Below are 19,850 nucleotides of genomic sequence, written 5' to 3'. Positions count from 1 at the left end.
CGATAAGCCGTCATTGCAAAGTCATTTCCATGGGGTCGGTATATCAACCACGGGAGTCTGTGGCTACTTCGACGAAACGTACCAACGGCCACTATGCAACATTTTTATTGAATAGCGCCCACCACCTTACTCTAGATATAAAAAGACGATCGCTCATCTCTTCCTCTTAACATATCCACGTAACACCCCACTGTCACGACTCCAACACAACGAAGCAACCTCTCAAACAAACACACTCCAACTCCTAAAACAAGCCAAAAACACTCCTCAACCTACCAACAAGATGAAGTTCAACAACATCATCATCCCCACTCTTCTCAGCATGGCTGCTCTGGCTACTTCATCCCGAAACATGGCTGAGGAGCGTCACCAATTCATTACGTCTCGCTCGGTCATTGACGGCTCTCCGTGCATCATACCTATGGAATCTGCCGTCGCCACCCCCAAGGTGACCGCCCGCCTCTTCGGCCTCTCCCAGTTCAAACACGAGTTCACTTCCGACTCAACGACCAGCCCGGTCAGCGACAATCAGCAAAGGCTAGCCAACAAGGCGCTCGAGCCTCGCTCCGATGCCTCAACAACAACGGCAACAAAAGCGGGACGAACAACAATCTCAACGACTGAGGATAGGACCCTCGAGGTCCTGGCAGCGGGAGTGATCCCACCCGTCGTCGATGCCATGAGTCTTCTACTAGGTCCAACCTTGGAGATGACCGGCAAGATCTTCGAGGATGCTCAAATCCAGGCTGAAATCCCGGAGGTCCAAGGAAAGGCAAACCAAGGAAATGGTGTCCCAGATCCATCTGAGCCTCAGGCACTCTCGCAAATTGTTGAGCGGGAGGATAAGGGTGAGGATGAGAATGGGGGTGATGTCCTCTGCCCTCGGGTGGGTGCGAACGATGAGGAAGGCAAATGTGAGACTTTGGATCTAAATGAGACTAGCTAACTTTGTCATTTATCTGTTGAGGTCCGATATATTGCTTCTTCCGAGTCACGATGGGTCATGATCCAGTGGTATGGTTGTATACGGTACTAGGCTCCTTTTCCGGGTTTCCGGGTTTGGCTCCGCAGGTTGGAACCCACATCTTCGTAAAGCGTCAGACGACCTGATATAGATTTCCATTAATACACTTCAAATACCTGCTAATTCTTGTTTCATTGCTGACTTCACATTGCGATAATGTCACAGAAAGGAAACGTCACTGTCAAGTCCTTGTGATGTGTAGAATGTTGCAAAGCATTGAAAGTAGATCCAAAAATTGGTTTTAATTATTCTCAAGGAGTGTATGTAGAAGTAAAGTTTATGTCGTAAATGCAAAACCCAAGTATTAGAATTTAAAAACCCAAGCCCCAAAGCGCTATGCAAATATCTGTGATTGTCCTGAAATGATCGTATTAATGTAAGGACTGTCCAATCTCCCACCCATACTAGCACCCATCACCCCTTCAGCAATCGATCGTGAAGAATCGTTTAAGCAGTCTTGCAGGTGAAGGTGAAGCCATTGAGGTTGACTGGGACAGCACCAGGAGTGAGGTCGAGATCGACCCAGGTCTGGCGGCTGTTGATGTTGACGGTCTTGCCGGGAGCGTTGAAGCTGCAGTAGACATCGGTGGGGAACTTGACGAGCTGGGCGCTGCTGGCGAGGATGTTACCGGCGTTGTCGACGCGGGATCCCGAGAAGAGAGAAGGAATAGTGTAGACTGTGCCGTCGGCGTTGACGGTCGCTGGTGCGTTGGCACCGCTCTGGTCGTTGATGAGAGAGAGGGTGACGGTGGGGACCTGGCGCTCCCTGAGAGATGGGGCGGAGAGGGCAGCGCCGAAGAGAGCGAAAGCGACAGCGGAGGTGGTCTTCATTTTGAAAGTTGAGGTTTGGGGTTGGTTGGTTGGTTGAGTAGAAGATTAGATTTTGAAGTTGGAAGAGCGAGTGTTCCAAGGAAATGGAATTAGAGAAGAGATAAGAGAAGATTGTACTGTTGTTTGAAGCTGTGTTGATGAGATGATAATGATAACTTTGGTGGGAAAAGCAGATATCTTTATACTTGAACAGTACTCACACCTTGAGGCTCAAAGTCTATGATTTTGGTGCTACCAGGCCTTGCTTATTTTCAGCTTCATGGTAGCCTTGAAGCCATGTCTCGATAATAGACATTGGAATCGTATCCGAAATGCTACCTACGTAACTCCGCCACTGCCATCGTGAAAAGTCTGGTAGGATAGGCCTGAGCGAAAATTAGCGGAGCTGTAATTGGAAGCTGGAGGCTTTTCCAGCTGCTGCTCCCCACGCTTCAACTGCATTCGGCTAATAGCAGGAGACTCGGTACCGAGCAGGGATAAGCTTATGATGATGATGAGGATGAGATGCAAATGGGAAATCTGCGCCTGCGCCACTGGAGGAACCCATCCACATGGAATCCAGCCGAATTAGCGGGATGAGTTTAACTTACGCGACATTCACTGGGCTGAACCATATCTAACGGCTTACGGTGTGGTCCAGCTTGGCATTGTCAGCACCTTAAAACGTTTGTAAGTATCTGTCGATCTATTTTTGAAAACAGGAGGCCTTCTACGAGCTTGGCCGAAGTAAGACATCGAGTCCTGTGATCATTGGGTTGCACTCGTCTTTCGTATGAGGTAGCTCTGTGCGGGGTGCATGCCGGTCAGTAATGGTGGAGGCTGAAGGCTGAACTTAGTTCATTCACTAATTAGGTGGTTCCTCACAGAATTTTGAGGGATCTGTTGATGAGCCACACCAAACCGTGGCTACAGCTGGATTCCAGACGAGACTACCCGTGACATCCGATCCTCTTTCTCTGGATGTCCTGTTAATGCTACCCATTCAGGTTTAGATACCTCGACTAATTAGCTGTTGATGGTTAATCAAGTAGCTGAGCATTGTGTCGGAAGGGCATGTCCCGATTGGGATTTTGCTCTTCGGGATCCTGCGACAGTTTTCAGTCTACAACTTTCCACCATTTGCTTCGCCCTCGATATAATTATTATTTCGTAACAGCGAGAAACATTGCAGAACCAACCGTATACTCGGCGCCAGGCCTCCAGCGAGGAGAGACTTAACGCGTGCTGATCGAGGGTAAGCGAACAGACAGCTCCTCGACATGTGGTGCCACGAAAGCCCAGAGGACAATGTGCTTTTCTCCGCCCCCTCAAAATGTATGTACTCGTATGTCTTAATTAGGTCACGCCGCATTCGGGCGCCGAGACATGCTTTCTCACATACATATCACGAGAGTCGTATTGAGAATTGTATTGAGCGGAATACGAGATATCAGGCCTTCATCCATCGCAAATAATATCATTTTCCAATGTGTGAGTGACTGGCGCCAATGACAACAGCGATATGCGCCAGGACGACATTGCAACTAATAATTCCGAGACCCAAACGTATTGGGGTCTTGAAATGGCTGTTATTTGCGCTATCTTTAGTAGTGTTGTTGGTAGCCTCGATCTGAGGTTCGGCTTTCAGCTGTGCTGTGCAGTGCCCTCATGCCCGGAAGGTTCCGGTGAACTATCATAGTGGGGTGAGGTCTGGGTACATACAGGTAGCCTCGAGTTGATGGGTTTGATGAGTTCAAAGACTATTGGCAGGTCATGATATTCGTGAGATATTACCAGAATAGCCAGCCTAATAATGCTGAGGAAAGACAGTTTGATGCTACTTAATAATGTTCCTGCTGACGTGCCTCGCAATCACATCCTCTGATAATGACCAGTATAGGACAAAGGCAATTTTGAATATATAATTTAATTTTCTTCATGTACAAGGCACAACCTAGCTAAGGCTGTGCACATCGGGTGCGCTTTCTTAGAAGATTTCCTGATCGTCGTATGCTCTCACGCTCTCCAGACGCTTCTTAACCAAAGACCAATCGCGGCACACTATCATCAGGTATTAGTACAGTTCTATGTGAGACCTTCATAGTCATCTAGGAGAGCCGACTTACCATGTAAGCTATCCCATCCGTCACTTCCGCCGTTATGATCGGGAAATGTAGTTTCTAGGCCCTCCAGCGCTATGTCTGCATTGCACATGATTGCTTGTCTCATGTAATCGAAGCAGTGGATCATATGCCAGTGATGATCTATTTCCCAGTTAGCCTTCACCGACATATTGAACATTCGTAATAGAGAAGCACTCACCTTCAGGTAGCGGTGTGTTCGAGGTCAGACCAGAGTACACCTCCACAACGGCGTACAAACAATGCAGCTGGTGCGTCACAGAAGTGGTGAACACAGTCGTACCTTCGTCCCATACGATGGGCGTTGGCAAGTCGTGGTATGACTCCGGGTCAGGTATCTGTTGAAATCCCATTCCATGAGGCAGAAGGTCGTTCCAAGCTTGTAGGACTTCTGGCCTGAAGAAGTCGGCGGTGTTGTTCGGTGCATAGGTCTGATTGATTTCAAACTTGGTGAGTTTCGTGGGTACTGCAGTCATAGGTCAGTGTTTGTTCAAATCAACTGAATGGGTAATAGGCCACGGACTGTGAGGTCCCCATCCTGTGATATCGCCGCCAACCTCGTTCGCACTCGACCGCTGCTTGGATCCCCATCCGGCTAATAGGCCTTGTTCTTTTGCGAGAAGGCCGACGATAACGAGCTGCAATACTATCACGACGAACCATCGTGACGCTTGAAATATCGCTATGCATGTATTCCTCTTCGAATGCCTTGTCCTGCCGGAAATATATCTCTCCGATGCCCATTGCTTCTCATCGGTTCCTACCAACGATTCCACTTCTGTCGATGAGTCGTCGTGGCGGTCGTCGGCGTAAACCTCTTGGTAGGTACGTGAAGGCTCCATCATTTTATAATAATCAAGATCGAAAGAATTAGATATGTTGAATAGATGACGCCAGGTCTAGGAGAATCGAAAAATTGGTAAGAGCAAAGAAGAGAGTGGTGAGCACAGCTACAGAACGAAAGAACCAAGGAGGAGGGCGATGCCTCAGATCTATAGTATTCGAACTGGACATCAAGGGCCAACCTGCTGCTCTGCTACCAGACACGTTTGAGCATTAATCGCGCCCGGACGACCATGGCACGGGAAACGGTATTGCGCATTGTTACAACAATAAGGCAGTTTGACAGCGAGAGCGCGAGCCAATAAGAGGGCCGATGGCTGTGGCGCTCGTGTCAAACTTCCCAAGAGCTATTCTGATGTTTGTTAGACCGCCAAGATGAAACAGTGGTGAATCGCAAAGACGGAGATGGCGACCCCGGTGGAGCGACCCAAGCGAGGAACATCTGAAACTCAAACAGGACTACAAAGGGATTCTGTTCGTATCGCTCAATAGTCATGCACTTTAATTGTAGACAGGCAAATCGATGATTCTCAACAGGAACAACATACAGGGTTCACAACAATTCTATACCAGGATGCATTCTTTCAGAGCAAATATCACTACCTGAGGCATGTTCACAATCCATTTCGGTCTGTTATAAAGATTCCTGTGAAGTCAACACTACTCCGTACCATTATGACAGATCGAAGATCATGTTGAACAGAGGTGAGACCTGATATAGTATCGGGAACTGGTATCTGTTCCAGCGTATATATCACACGATTCGACCAAGAAAAGTGTATCTATCAATAACGCACGACTAGCTACAGTCACGAACAAATCTTTTGGATAGTTGGGCTAGCCGCCCGCGTGATCCAGCTTTGCGATCTCATTGACCACCCGAAAGGTAGCGAACGGGAGCTCGAAGATGGCTAGTGCACTAACAGACCGCTAAGGACTCAAAGTTTTTCATAGACCATGTGCATCCCAGGTTGGTTGATCTTACATCGGATTGGTCGAAAATTTGAACATATCTGAAAAAAGTATTTAGGGTGATAGTCATGCTATCGTCGAGAGGAAATGGCGATTATCGTTGTACACATAGATCGCTCCGAATAACCCATTTCTCGCCCTTCAGAACCTCGCGGCCCTCGTGAAGCATGCACTCAGCACCGTGTCGATGCAACAATGCCATACCAACCTCCAAGTCTACGATGAAGGGTTCTGGTGGTGGCTCCTTGCGGTTCTTCTTACCCACGGGAGGATCTGGGTAGAATACTGTTTCGCCCCCAAGGCATCCAGTTGCGGGCGAAGTCAGATACAGTAACAACGTCCAAGTAGTTCGTGCTTGAACTGGAGATGATCCCGGTATTTCAACATTGTTGGAATCATCGTCTGCTATGTCTCAGTGACAGATTACACCCAATACTAGGTGAACGTACAGTGTTGGTCAAAGAATTGGCCTTTGGAGTATCTATAGATACGGATATTGGGATTCAGCCCAACCTAAAATAAGTTACTTGAGGTTGGTAAAGATTAGAAAAGACCGGAAGAGCTGATCATACCACTTCGCCGCCCCACAACTCTTTCCGTTGACTATCATCTAAGTCCAGTGTGCCCTCAGCTTTGCCTGTGATAAGGTCTTTCAACGAAGTTTCACGCCAAAGACGTTCTGCGAAGGCAGGGTCATCGATCTGAAAGCGATCATTGACACGAACGGCGTCGCCCTTCTTGGGCTTGCCGGGTGTGGTAGTTAATGGAAGCGATGTAAGGAAAGACACATAATTCTTGCACAAGGTCGCCGTCCAGAAGTTCGGAATGGTTACGATCTGCCCAGGTAGCGCATGCTGCAAGTAAAGATCAATGGTTGGTATAAGCGGTGTGAAGGGAGGCCAGTCAGGTGTCGGCTGAACCGCAGGCTTCGAGACTACCTCTTTCGGCTTTCTTTTGGGAGGCATATCAGTGACCAGACTGCGTAAATTGGTATTCCAGTGATAACAAGTGATTCCAAGTTCGAATTATGGCTTGAATGTGTGTCCGAGTGATCAGTGCGGCAGGGCAACTCTGAGAATTACTGGGTGAAGGACGCCTCAACAGACAGCAACTTCACTTATCCCACCCACTCTGTTTCCATGGGATTTGAACAGTCTAAACTCCCCCAGTTGCCTATCGGTCTGGTCCAAACACCGTTACCTGCTACTAATTCACTTCGTCTTCCTGATGGAATTCCCCCGCGAGAAGTGCTGACCGCCGAACGAAGCTCACCTGATTAGTCGGAGGCAGATACCGACAACAGGAGAAACAAGGCAGCCACAGGCAGTTGTACAAAAATAAGTTGCGCTAGTGAAGACAGATGGATGTCCTCACCGTCACAGCTGACGATGGCGTTGGTGATGGAGCATCGATGAGGCGCCAAGGCAAGGCACATGAGTTGGGACCACTTAAATTTGAGTCCAGCCGGGATTTGCCGCGACCGCAAAGCCAAACCCAACTGGATTTGCTGGACTCGTTGGACTTTGTCGCTGGAGACGCCGACAACTTTTCCTTCGAACTGTTTACCCTGAGCCTTGACGAAGACTCGAGCGCTGAACTTCAGAGCGAATACGTCGACGAATTACTCTCACCCGGTACGGCTCTACCACCTCAGCGTCGGTCTCTGGACTGCGCCGTGGCCAGCTCACCGACCTCCTACGAAGACTAGAGAGTTACTGATCGCCAGCGCAGACTTCGACCTCCACACCCTCAACACCGCAAACCTCGACGAACCCTCCGAATTGAACCAATATGGCATGCTCAGCGGCACCAATGTTTTAAGCCGTGCGCCATTGTCAACGACCGACAGCAATGGTTCAGCCCTCCAAAATGGTCTCCCCAGCGCTACTGCCACCAGACTCAACGAAAGATATCCCTCAGACTTATTCCCACGCGCCGGCATGGAAGTCGCTACCGCAGCCAATGCGCCTGCACCCGACGCGGTCATGTCCGCCGATACGCTCCCTCCGTTCGAAGGCGCGACCGAATTTCCAGACGCGATACCGCAAAGTCTCCCCATTTCCACGATTCCTGCCGATCTTCCACCCCTCGATGCCCCGATCGCGCTTGATCAGCCCATGAGCGATGCCTTTGCAGCGAGCTATGTCCCTGACATGACCGCAATGCAGATGTCTGACGTCCCCATGAATGATTACGCGGTCACTCCCGAGGACCGCCTCAGCGCGTTCGCGCGTTTGCGCTTCAGCGATGGGAACTATTATATGCACACTTACCAGATCATCCTGGGCCGGAATGTACAACTCGCACGCAAGGATATGCTTCGTCTCAAGCGAGCTAAAGAACGCGGTGACTCCGGAGGTGACACCAGCGGCAGGAAACGAAAACGAGGACATCACCGCCCACGTAGCGTCATAAGCAACACTGGAGGCATCGTGAATGCTGCCGTGGCTGCTCTACCTGTTGAATACCAACAGCGCCGCCAAAGCGTTACCGAAAATTCTCACGACTCAAATTCCAACCATGCAGCAGATCCAAATCAAGCCGATGCTGTGGAGCAGGCGCCTCAGGATGTCCTTATGGAGGCTTTTGCCCCCGTGCCACAACAACTAGAAGGTCATGTCCCAGAGAATCCGCACGACTGTCCTACTGTGCCCATTCATCCTGCAGATATCAATTCAATGTCCACCGTACAAGGGCCTAAGGGCATTTCTCGCCAACACGCAAAGATAGCCTACAATTTTGACAAGCGATATTTTGAGCTGGAAGTGCTCAGTAGGAACGGGCTGTATCATGAGGATCGCTTCTACCGAGCGGGCGACGCGGTCAGACTCAATCATGGTGACACGATCGTGATTGGAGCTGTTGATATGACTTTCACTCTTCCCGAGGTCGCGCTTACCGACGAAGACAGAGCACGACAAGGTCCAGACTCCCGTCCAATGAGTTTCTCCTTCGAGAATGGCCAGGGTGAGCTCGAGAGTGACGATATGTACGACGAGTCAGCTAGTGAGGGTACAAGCGTGAATCCAAGGCACATTTTCTACAGCCTGCATCCATCAGATTCTGATATGGATGATATGGCCGAAGATGAGGTGGATGACGAAGAGGACGACGAGGACGATGAAGACGACGAACCTCTCTCGCCTGTTCCAAGGCACAAGAAGAAGAAATTCATCAAGAAACCCGCAATCAAACAGAAGCTCAAGATAAGCCTAAAGAACAAGCCTCTGCCGCCACAACACTCGAGAAAGGAGAGCAAGAGCTTCCACAAGAGGAAGATTATCCGCGAGCCTTCGCCAGAGTCGCCAGATGAGGAGCCTCTGGCCAAACGCGCGAAAAAGAAACCCAAAGAGGTTTCGGAAGAACCTCCAAAGGAGAAAGGAAAAGCTCCAGCAAAGACAGCCAACAAAATACCAATCAAGGAACCACCCAAGGCCAGCTCCCCTGAAAAACCAGAACCTCAGGAAACACCGATGTCCGAAAGCCCTACGCTTGCTAAGAAGCCTGTGCTTGAAAATGCTGCAACAGCCGACGATACCGAGCAGGATGGCATCATTACTGCTGAAATTGCTAGGCAGCACGGTCTCCCTGACACGCTCATAGGGCAAGTATTGGAGAAACGTAAAGGCCCAGGACGCCCACCAAAAGATGGCGTTATGTCAAAACGTCAACGAGCACAGCTTATCAAACATCATAAGGAGATGGAGAAAGCTAAAGCTGCTGGCATCGACATTACAACAATTCCTGCACCAGCTGTCAAACCAAAGATTGCTCGTGCACGTAAAGACTCAACCTCGAATGCCCTCGAAGGTGACGACGATGACATTCGGGAGAGTACCGAAAGGGGCGAAAATGCAGCGAATTCCACGGACAAGAAGCCAAACAAACCGAGTAAACCACCAAGGACACCATCCCCCGAACTCAAGGTGGAGGATTATACTGAAGAACAGTTGCAACGACCGTCTGCTAATTATGTCGTGCTCATTCACGAAGCGATTAGTTCGTCTGCAACCGGTCAGATGAATCTGCAACAAATTTATAACTACATTGAGAAGAAGTATCCCTGGTATAAATTCAAGACCACCACGAGCGGCTGGCAATCTAGTGTCCGTCACAACCTCGGTCAACACGACGCATTCGTCAAAGGTGATAAAGAGGGCAAAGGGTACAACTGGAAGATCAACCCTGAAGTTTCCATTGAAAAGGAACGCCGCAAAAGACAAGTCAGTCCACAGGCCAGTCATGTTCCAAGACAAGGATACTACCCTCCTCCGAATGGTTATCCCGCCTACGGACAGCCTGGCGCGCCCCCATATTATCCAGGTCTCCCTCAAGGAATTCCCAATCCTGGTCCAAGACCACCACCTAGTGTCGAATCCGTACAACCACGTCTACCACCCAGTCTCGCTCGTAATGCGGCATCGGCCACAGCACCCGCTTCTCAGGCTGCTCCAAATCCCTCTCCGTACAGCTCACCTTGGGCTGGCGGTAATCCTGCTGGCAGCCCAGCTGCCCAGGCTCCACCGCGCCCATATCCACAACACCCCAATGCCCAAGCAACACCAGGCGGTGGCCCGCCGGCAGCACCAAATGCATCGGGACAGTACGGAGTGCTCATGCCAACCAATGGACCATATTCGGCCAGTCCCTATGGCAATCAGTATGCCTCAACCGGCGCCAGTCCCTATGCCAACGCAGCGAATCGGACGTATTCACCCTATGCTGCTGCAGCATCTTCGTCAGCAACACCACAGGCAGCTTCGGCGCCGTCACAATACCCAAACTCCACAGCCTCTGCACATAGTGCGATACCGCAGCCTCCTCCAGCAAACACACATGTCGGTCCGCACCCATCGGGACGCTACCCAATCTCAACGGATCTGGCCGTGATAACTCAACTCGAAGCTTTCCGTACGCATTATCTAGAGAAGACAACACTAGACAGGCGCCTTGAAGAAGTTAAAGTGGACAACGCTATTCGAGCAGTCGTGAACCCTGGCATAGCAACAGGTGTGACCGATGAAGAACAGAGGCTAGTGATCGTCTTGCAGAACTTCCTGTCACAAATTGGTATAAAACAACTACCTCGCGCCGAGACTCAAGAACCCAAGAAAGATGTGGCCATAAAGCAAGAAGAGACAAATGGGAGACATCCGAGTGAACCTCAAATCCAGGCCAACACTACCAACGAAGTCAAGTCACAACCTCCACCACCGCCGGCAACAACAACTGCCAGCACCGCTGCCGCCATCGCCGCCAGCGATGCAGCAGTCGCTGCTTCGGGTCAGCCTCAGCAATCCTCTTCTCATACATCTAGCCAGCCTCCCCAAGAGGCAGTTGCTAATACTACTACGAAATCTGAGTCACAATCGTCGCCGTGGCCGCCCGCAACTTCTGTCAACTCCACCGCTGAAAATCAGCCGAACGCATCATCTGCGGCCCCTGCTACAGGATCTACTGTTAATGGGACCAATGTTGCTGTTCCATCTCCTGTCAGTACGCACACGGCCAGGCCTAGTGTCGAGCCTCTCACGCCTGTCCCAGGCTCTCCTGCCGTCCCTGGTGGCTCTCTTGTCAAACAGGCCCTCACTCAATTCAATGAGCAAACAGATAATAAGGTCAGCGCACCCCAACCTACCACCGACGATACCAAGGCGGGGGCACCCGAGAATAGCATAGCAGAGGCAGGCCATGATGACACTCCGAAGCAAGAATAGATCTTGCACGCTGCAAAGATGCAAAGGGCTTGCACGAATATTTCAATACCAGCTCATAATCACAAAAGTTTTCAGGTTGCCGTATTATAATTTAGCGCTTTGTCAAGGGGGTGCACAGATACCCGGATCAGGCGCATTCCATTAGGCGTTTAGGGAGGAACCTTCTTCTTTCATCTTACGTACATATATTTCCTCGAGGAGGATCCTTGCTTGCTATGGGATCAACCAATACCAATTCTACGACCGTTCACGCACACTAGCGGTGAGGGAAAGCGGAAATTTCACGAGATGCTGTTATGCACGAATGAGACGCACACTTCCCTCATATGGATCATTGAGAGGGAGATGACGAACTGGTTTTGACTTTCCAGTTGTACACGTAGATAGATGAAATGAATTTAGCTCACTTAAAAGACTTTGTCGTGTGATTGTTTGGTTTCCGCAGGCACCAGTATTATGCTGCCGAAGGCAACAATGACAACCTTGTATATGCATTGAAAAAGTGAGTCCTCGTGGATGTCTCGCTCGTCACACATAGTGGTGTCTTACGTACCTAGGTGTCAGCAGTAGGAGAGATTGCTATGCTTTCCAACACGCGTGGCACTCTCTGCACTGAAAGCATTTCGTCACAACTCAATTCAGCAAGAAGAAAATGTCTGAGTTTAACAGGTGTATTGATTGAGCAGGACCGACACGACCAGTCTTCCCGGATTAGAGAGAAGATAAGAGCATTTCGTCCCTTTGGTGAATCATCGCTAACTTGGAAAGAGAAAAGTGAAACCCCTGAATAAACAGCGCAAACGAGAACAAGATATACAGGTTGTTCTGCCTCCTCTTGAAGACATTATCCGGGAGCATATTTCTACCATGCATAGGACCGGGGGTGTGATAGGGAGTGTATCAAAGAGGAGGGAACTATAGATGAACGTAGATGGAAAGGAGGAGGAGATCGAAAGGATGATGATGCACCCTCTGATGAACAAAATTACGCCCAGTACGCCGTAATGATTCTCTATGCAGCTCGCTACGATTCGTTCCACCTCCGTCAACAGTTATCTTCGGTCCATGCGCCATGCAGATGAACAACTTTGTAACGTGTGCGCTCATCGACTGAGAAAGATCCTCCTCTGGCGCATTTGTAGAAGACACTGTTGACGTAGTACGATGTCGTCACGCAGCGGATATCTCATATTATATGTCGAAAAGGTTGCTTCGAACCGCGGCCATAACATCATAAATGGGGAGACGCTCACATGGCCATCTCTGCTTGTAGCTTCCGCAGCTCCTCCTCTTCATCATCCTCAACCGATGCCTTGTTCTTCGTGACGGTCTGCGGAGCGCTCGGCAGTTGGCCCACTTTGTCGCCGACTGGCACGCTGCCGGTGTTGAGCATTTGTTCGTCGAGTTGCTCTTGTTGCAATTCTGCGAGTTCGTCTTCGAGTTCCATGTCGTCGATTCCGGTCGTGCTGACGCCTTGCGTTATCGCCTCGCTGATCTCCTCGCCGATAGCATGCTGTTCGCGGAGATCTTCCCTGTGGGATACGGTTAGGACTGATATCGCGGGTAGGGTGGGGAAACACGAACATGACATTGTCGACCTTGTCGATCGACAAGCCTGCGTGAATTTGTTGCATGGCCTTTCCGGCATTCTTCATAGCATCCAGAGTCTCCTTGTTGATGTTTGCGGTCTCAATGCTGTAGATCTCACGCTCGAGGGTCATGATTTGCGAGCTCGTTTGCTCTAGTGAATGCTCGAACTGCTTCTTCCGTCGCAGAGCCGCCTTAGCCGCTACGTTTCGACGTGTCAGTGTCGTGTGCAGTATACGTCCAGAGGCGCGGACGTTATGATAAGGAAATGAGTGCGGGGCGGGGCTCTATCATTACCGGCTTTATTTGTAGATACATGTTTCCGTGCCAGGCTGTCTTGTTCGTCCATTTGGTTTTGCAAATGTTTCTCTCGCTTTGTTAACATCTCCAACTGCCCCCTCAGTTGAAGAATAGCCTTCTTGGGCGCGTCTTTCGTCTTCTGGTTGCCGCCGCCGAACCAACCCAAACCCCACCCAGACATGTTGACGACGTAATAGAGGGAAAAGAGGTGTAGTGAAAAGGGTGATAGGAAGCGTAGCGGGAGGTTTGAAGCCGTACGAGAAAGTGAAATGTCGCAAGATGTCGCAGTGGTCTCGAGGATAGAAGAATATATCGGTGCCTGGGTGCATTCAGTAATGAGAAGCAGGTATGATGTAGAGAGTCTAAGACCCATGGCACGTGCGGGCTTGGCATTTATCACGCCTGCGGCCTGCCCAACATCGGCATCAGGTTTCACCGCGTCCGGACCGTATCCAACTTACTCGTACCTTGATGGTAGTGCGAACACGCTTCCTTGTCCACACATGTCCGCTGCTCCCATACCTTCGACTCTGGTATTACTCTCAGAGCTTGGACGCTGCACCGCCGGTCAGAAGGTTCGGTTTCTGGGCCTGCACGTTCTCCATCTGTTATGTGCATTCAGACTCGTCGAAGCTAACATGCCCCAGTGTGCATGAGTATACAACAAGCACAGCAACCTTGACGTTGAAGCACGATTATCCTCCGGACAGTCCCACAAAGATCGCGAAAGTTGACATCACCCATGTCCTCGAGAGCATCAAGCAGACGGAGATAGATGTAGGAACATGGCTAAATGTGATCGGATATGTCGAGCACAAGAAGGATCAGGTTGTATCTGTGCAAGCGGTCACCGTCTGGGATGCCCTCGACGTAAATGTGGATGCCTACGAACAAGCTTTTGAAGCTAGGAGATATACTGGATCAGACTGTCACTCGTGAAGCGCCACGATTGTTCCGTTCAGTAATCATGCTTCCCAAAATCCGTGGACTCGTCACCTTGACCAAATTCATGAATCTATGGTATGGACCAAGGGTGTTCTTCTAGTAGAGGTCAATCTGGCATTGCTTGCTGCTCCTAGACACTGCTGTTGCCGTCCTTGCGATTATCGGGAATGATAAAGCAAGGAAATTGCCGTACCATTTCCGGCAACCTGTAAAGGAGTAAGATTATGGATTTGGCAACTTACTTCAGCTAGGCTGCTCGCAATGAAGTTGAGGTATCAATACAGCATGTTCTTTCGCAATAACGGCTCCCTTGATGTGCGCCACCATGATGTTCAATGTGTGCTTATACATACTCGTGTCAAGCTCTTAAGTTTTGCTATAACAACTATCTGTCTTTTGTTATGCACTGTAGCCTGTCGAATCCAACTATTCGGTGGTACCGAGAATCTATCATAATCATTTTCTCGGAACTTAGATCCGAGTATACTCAATGCAAAACAGCCTATTACCAGGCATCGTTATCCCTGCTCATCGCCTTGCCATTTACGGTAAGTAATTCTGGAGATAGCCAAAGAGCCTCAACGCAATGTTTACGACTGGTGAAGAGCGACTTTTTACAAAAAGAAGCAATCGCGAAGATCGACTTTTTCAAGAACATTTCATTCCTTTTCTAAACATCATTATCCAGCCATCCAGTCCGCCAATCCCTGTGTCCCTGTCGAAGACCCGCCCAGTAAAAGTCAGCACATCAAACCAAACTCTACGCCATGCCTAGCACTTGGCCGTATCTATTTACCGGGTCCTGCTATGCAAGATCACCACCAAGATTTCTTGTAGCAACTTAGTATATCATGTGGTGAGATTGCCATGCCAATTCTAAATGCTTGCCAAGTGAGTGCATGCTTGACATCTCTTAATCTCGCGCTCTTATTGTAGACGTGGTGCGAATCTATAAGATGGAAAGACGAACCTATGTCCATTGCATGTTTGGAGCAACGTAGCCCAATACGACGAGATGTTATTCCATGTGCTTATATGCTCTCTCGCTCTTACGGCCTCGGCTTTAGCCTCCACTGTGGTCAGTGGTGGTTCAGGCGATGCTCAGTTATGGCAGCCATTTCGCGGGAAGAAGATTCGTTGTCTCAAACAAGACCCCCAGTTGTTCAAAGAGGGCGTGCCCGAGAATACATATGTAGGGCCATGCTCAGATACAGGTATGTACTCAATTACACTTTAGCGTGAGATCATTTCTGACATGGGCAGACTGTGGAATAGAGAGAGCGGACTGCAGACGAGCTTCGAAATGGTGTTGGAGATCGGGAGGTAGAGGTAATTGCAGTTCTGATTAATTCATCGAGCCATTCCTAACGAGTAGCAGAATGTCCCGTCACTAGCTGTGAATGCGTATCGATTTAGACAGCAAGGGTGTCGAAGATGTCAAAAGTTCTCATGTTCAGCTCTACGATGTAGAGTCTTCTGAGTCAGATTTCTATGCTTATTGATTTTGTTTTGGTCGGCACCAGCGCATTATTGAATAATGACATTGGTTCGGCGGCATTAGTATCTGTAGTCGGGTTGATGCAGTCTTCGATACTCTTACAGTATATTAGAATCACAAGCAGTCTGAGTAGCCATTTATCGCCATTTTTATTCACCGCATCACTGACCGAGGCAGTGTTGTGCATAAGGAAAGTTACGCGCGTGATATCGGACGCTTCCGCGGTGAATGATTGTGAGGTTCCGAAAACCTGAATTTACGATAATAGACATTCACTGATTATCGCTGAGCACCCTCCTACTGCTTACTTCAGTATAAAAGTTCAACTCTCTACAACGAGTACTAGCTGTACCAAACAATGCCTACAACTATCTTCCTTCTACCCCTTCGGCACAACCCTGAGTAGTAAGTACTATTCACTCAACATCATGTCGGTACCTCGAAGACACAATTACGTCGTTCCAGAGATCCGGTTCATTCATCTGGAGAACATCTTGGCCCCTGCAAGCGTGCGACAAGATCCTAGTGTCGCCGGCTCAGTCATGGCCTACTTCGCAGCTCTCGCCCTGCACATTCTGAATACGCCAGTAGATGTCCTCCCTGAGGACCGACTGGCCATGCACTTTCTTCGATTCTGGCGACACGTGTGTTTCCTACAGGCTTTGCGGGCACAGATAATTCTGAGTCAAGTCTCGGAGTCTCGTCTGTTAGGTGATCTATCAACGCTGGTCTATCTACGTCCAACTGACGTGCCTGTCGAAGACTTTCGACGTAAAATCATCGCATCGGTCATGGTTACCGGATATAACGCTTTGGGCATCCTAGATGCATCGGACCATCAAAACCCCGTAGTCGCCGAACGCTGGATGACTACATTTCAGCAGGTCGGTTGGTATTACGAAACTGAACAGATTGCATGTGTGGTATCTCTTGTAAGCATTGACGCCATTTCTAGACCTCTTGGGGAGTCATGCGCCGAAGAATGCTCGATATGTGCTGGAGAGCTTAACAACCCGGTCAAGCTCAACGTGTGCTCACATATCTTCTGTCGAAACTGTATCGACCATTGGGTGAGGGGCATGAGCTGGGGAGGCACCGAGCAATGCCCGCTATGCAGGAGGTCTCTTTTGTAGGACACGCAGGCATGGACAATAGATTCATACCTGTAAGGACTATGATAAGTAGACAAGATAAATTTGAGCATACCATGGGCATTGTCAACAATGGTATAAGGTGGATGCCTTCAAAGATGCAGGGGGTATTACGAACTAATATGATGTTGAGTCACTATTCCTCCTACAATGATATCTCCCAAGTTTCCAACGCTGAGAATCTTCTATACTGTTTCCCTTGCGATTAAATTATTTAGCTTGCTGCTCTACGTATGAGCTTCCCTCACTCTTATTCTTGTTCGAATTGCCGTTTTCCATTACTTGCTCCGTACCGACAGCCTCCCGCTTGACACCACCCTGGCCAGTGACACTCTCACGGCGAATCGCAGCTTCTTCGGTTTCTTGATAATCGATGAGGACTTCGCCATTCTTGCCATAGCGACGCGGCTCGTTGCGGGCGACACTGACACAGTTCCAGACGGAAGTAGTCTTGTGGAATATTGTGTCCATCTCTTCCAAGCTTCGGTATGCTGTCTCCGGGTAAAAGAAGTACACAACGGGGACAATGAAGGCGTTGATGACGGCGAAGATGATGTACGTTTGGTAGCCGATGGTTTCGAAGGCGACTGGAGTTATCATGACAACCATGAACTATAGTTCATTAGCCTCCCATCAATTGATGGAAAAGTAAGAGGGAAGTACTCACATTGAAAGCCCAGTTGGCCGAAGTCGAAAGGGCATTGGCAGGAGCACGAATTTTCAGTGGCACAATTTCAGCAGGGTAAAGCCAAGTCATTCCCAGCCAACCAATGGCGAAGAAAGTGTTGAAGATGAAAAGGAAAGCCGCTGCAACGATTCCGGGTGCGGTTCCTTGCACCGAAGTGGTTCCTGCAAGAACTGCCATAGAAATTGCCATTCCTGCTGCACCAAAAAGCATAAGGGAACGTCTCCCGAATCTTTCGATTGTGAAGACTGCAATCCACGAGGCGAGGAAGTACTCCGTTCCGTTTGCAGCTGCTAAGAGACGGGATGTAAACCCATCCAGACCAATGTACCTCTCGTAAATTTGTGCTGCGTAGTAGGTAATTAAATTAATACCGCTTATTTGTTGAAATACCTGATTCGCGTAAGCAAGTACAACGCGATGGAAATGCCTGTTCTCGTCGTTGGTGAATAGGTCGGAAAATTTGGCTGCGGAGGACTCAAGCACGGTATCCTTGATAGCGGTGAATTCGGAGATGATATAAGGATCATCTTTGGGAAGGCTACTAAGAGCGCCAAGCACTTCAAGAGCCTCGTCTTCCTTGCCCTTGAGGATCAGCCAACGTGGGGACTCGGGGAGCTCGAGGATGAAGGCTAGAATAATGAGAGCGAAGATGATCTGGAACGCGATAGGGAACCTCCAAGAGATACTGGAAGGCTCTAGGAAAGAGAATCCAAGATCAAGCCAATAAGACAGACAGATACCACCAGTGATCAAGGCACCTTCAATCATGACCATCATGCCTCGCCGGTGAGCTTTGCATGTCTAGTAGCTTGTCAGCAATTATTCGAGACGAGTGATGATACGCCTGTAGACGAGATGAGACGAACCTCAGATTGCCATGTAGGAACTGTCGAAGTGTTTATGCCATTTCCAATACCAGTAATGATTCTACCCACAATAAAATGGGAAAGACTGTATGCAGATGTTTGTAGAGCAGCACCAACGACCATGATGGCAGATCCTAGGAAGATGGTTTTCCTACGGCCGAGAAGATCACCAATCCAGATACAAGCAATAGCTCCGCAGAAGCAGCCTATCGTTGTCAGTGGGCAGCCACTCTCTCGGATACTTGCAAACACATACCAATGTTGTAGGAAGCGACAGAGATACCCTGAATAGTCGATGCGTGGCTACGGTTGCTAGAGTTCTCGACATCGATCTCAGGGAAAGTATGGACGAAAGATGGAAGTGTGAGCAATCCGCCCATAACACCTTGGTCATAGCCGAACCTTGACATTCGTTAATCCGGGACAAGTTTCTGCATCACCTATGCAAGTACTTACAGCCTAGAAGTTGTTAGCATTCATTGTCATGATGTCTGAGGCTATGATACTCACAAGAAGTCGAGACCGGCGATGAAACTGACGGCAATATTCAGCTTCGACCCAGTAAGGCCGAAGAACCTTTTACCAAACATGTTGGTCCAAATTGTTGAGGATACTCGTGAACAAATGGGTATCAACAAAAGCAACGGCCCAGCAGCAGCAGCCAAGAAAATGAATAAATCACAACACAAACTCGCAATTGCAGACAACAAAAAAGCAACGGAATCTGCGATATTTATTATGTATGCCCAACCCAAGTACCGATACAGCATCCCGCAGGCCTATTCGCCGCAATCGAATCCTGTATTCCAAGGCGTGCCTGGATCCATAAAATCGGCTGCTCTAGCGTCCTAGAGCATGTTACCTTGATGAATACCAAGAAGCAAAGCACGTGTTAACTCCGCAAAGTTCCCCAATCAAACTCCCCATCTCAATTGCTTGTGGAGAAATGGTGCAGGCTTAGGCTGGCGAGGGATGGGGTAGAATGTGAGAGATGGTGTGCGGATTACCCTTTTCGGACATCCGAAAAGACCGCAACGTGAACCATGCATGACAATCTCGAAAATTTGACAATGTTGTCATAGCATGCGACCGAAAGTTGGCCGCGGTCACAGACAATTTTGCCTTCTTGAGAGCCATCAGGCGATGCTTGAGTCATGCCGAGTCTTCCATGGAGGAGCGGAAGTTGAAGTACCCCACAGCACACTCTTCTGGCTTCGTGCTACTAACGACAGTCCATTCAATTCTGGTTTAACAATGATGTTGATATCGTCAAAAGAATCAACGGAGAGAATGGCCCAAGGTTTGTTT

At 49.2% G+C, this 19,850-nt stretch overlaps 9 protein-coding genes across 9 annotated transcripts; 4 read left to right on the top strand and 5 right to left on the bottom strand.

Annotated features, from left to right (window-relative positions):
* Positions 1-6: 6 nt before the first annotated feature.
* BU24DRAFT_427268 (uncharacterized protein) lies at positions 7-1,246 on the top strand (the record flags this gene model as incomplete). The annotated part of the gene is made up of 1 exon (XM_033529181.1): positions 7-1,246. A coding segment is annotated over exon 1 (659 nt), but the record flags the coding sequence as incomplete, so codon positions are not given.
* Positions 1,247-2,171, bottom strand: BU24DRAFT_427266 (uncharacterized protein). Its single transcript, XM_033529180.1, has one exon. It carries the CDS (start codon positions 1,853-1,855, stop codon positions 1,472-1,474), a length of 384 nt encoding a protein of 127 aa, XP_033379396.1. The 5' UTR covers positions 1,856-2,171; the 3' UTR covers positions 1,247-1,471.
* Positions 2,172-3,770: 1,599 nt separating this feature from the next.
* Positions 3,771-4,984, bottom strand: BU24DRAFT_52127 (uncharacterized protein). The gene is made up of 4 exons (XM_033534357.1): positions 4,499-4,984; positions 4,157-4,441; positions 3,961-4,098; positions 3,771-3,895 (listed from the first exon to the last, which is right to left on the bottom strand). Exons 1-4 carry the CDS (start codon positions 4,818-4,820, stop codon positions 3,822-3,824), a joined length of 819 nt encoding a protein of 272 aa, XP_033379395.1. The 5' UTR covers positions 4,821-4,984; the 3' UTR covers positions 3,771-3,821.
* A 403-nt stretch (positions 4,985-5,387) lies between these two features.
* On the bottom strand, positions 5,388-7,204 carry BU24DRAFT_427264 (uncharacterized protein). The gene is made up of 3 exons (XM_033529179.1): positions 6,363-7,204; positions 6,240-6,303; positions 5,388-6,192 (listed from the first exon to the last, which is right to left on the bottom strand). Exons 1-3 carry the CDS (start codon positions 6,753-6,755, stop codon positions 5,885-5,887), a joined length of 765 nt encoding a protein of 254 aa, XP_033379394.1. The 5' UTR covers positions 6,756-7,204; the 3' UTR covers positions 5,388-5,884.
* On the top strand, positions 7,202-11,916 carry BU24DRAFT_454556 (uncharacterized protein; the record flags this gene model as incomplete). The annotated part of the gene is made up of 2 exons (XM_033531324.1): positions 7,202-7,424; positions 7,522-11,916. 2 exons carry the CDS (start codon positions 7,202-7,204, stop codon positions 11,505-11,507), a joined length of 4,209 nt encoding a protein of 1,402 aa, XP_033379393.1. The 3' UTR covers positions 11,508-11,916.
* A 611-nt stretch (positions 11,917-12,527) lies between these two features.
* On the bottom strand, positions 12,528-13,992 carry BU24DRAFT_52019 (Snf7-domain-containing protein). Its single transcript, XM_033534356.1, has 4 exons — positions 13,856-13,992; positions 13,392-13,713; positions 13,092-13,296; positions 12,528-13,039 (listed from the first exon to the last, which is right to left on the bottom strand). Exons 2-4 carry the CDS (start codon positions 13,573-13,575, stop codon positions 12,757-12,759), a joined length of 672 nt encoding a protein of 223 aa, XP_033379392.1. The 5' UTR covers positions 13,576-13,713; positions 13,856-13,992; the 3' UTR covers positions 12,528-12,756.
* On the top strand, positions 13,838-14,637 carry BU24DRAFT_427261 (uncharacterized protein). The gene is made up of 2 exons (XM_033529178.1): positions 13,838-13,986; positions 14,042-14,637. Exons 1-2 carry the CDS (start codon positions 13,898-13,900, stop codon positions 14,331-14,333), a joined length of 381 nt encoding a protein of 126 aa, XP_033379391.1. The 5' UTR covers positions 13,838-13,897; the 3' UTR covers positions 14,334-14,637.
* A 1,628-nt stretch (positions 14,638-16,265) lies between these two features.
* BU24DRAFT_466786 (uncharacterized protein) lies at positions 16,266-16,970 on the top strand (the record flags this gene model as incomplete). Its single annotated transcript, XM_033532398.1, has 1 exon — positions 16,266-16,970. The coding sequence occupies one exon, from the start codon at positions 16,266-16,268 to the stop codon at positions 16,968-16,970; it is 705 nt and encodes a 234-aa protein (XP_033379390.1).
* A 228-nt stretch (positions 16,971-17,198) lies between these two features.
* On the bottom strand, positions 17,199-19,132 carry BU24DRAFT_413736 (sugar porter family MFS transporter; the record flags this gene model as incomplete). The annotated part of the gene is made up of 6 exons (XM_033526175.1): positions 17,199-17,600; positions 17,656-18,477; positions 18,543-18,748; positions 18,799-18,944; positions 18,999-19,001; positions 19,053-19,132. 6 exons carry the CDS (start codon positions 19,130-19,132, stop codon positions 17,199-17,201), a joined length of 1,659 nt encoding a protein of 552 aa, XP_033379389.1.
* Positions 19,133-19,850: the final 718 nt, after the last annotated feature.

Source organism: Aaosphaeria arxii, assembly GCF_010015735.1.
Source record: "Aaosphaeria arxii CBS 175.79 unplaced genomic scaffold BU24scaffold_10, whole genome shotgun sequence".
Classification (NCBI taxonomy): domain Eukaryota; kingdom Fungi; phylum Ascomycota; class Dothideomycetes; order Pleosporales; genus Aaosphaeria; species Aaosphaeria arxii.
The sequence above is the reverse complement of the archived record's forward strand: the minus strand, read 5'-3'. Positions and strand labels throughout refer to the sequence as shown.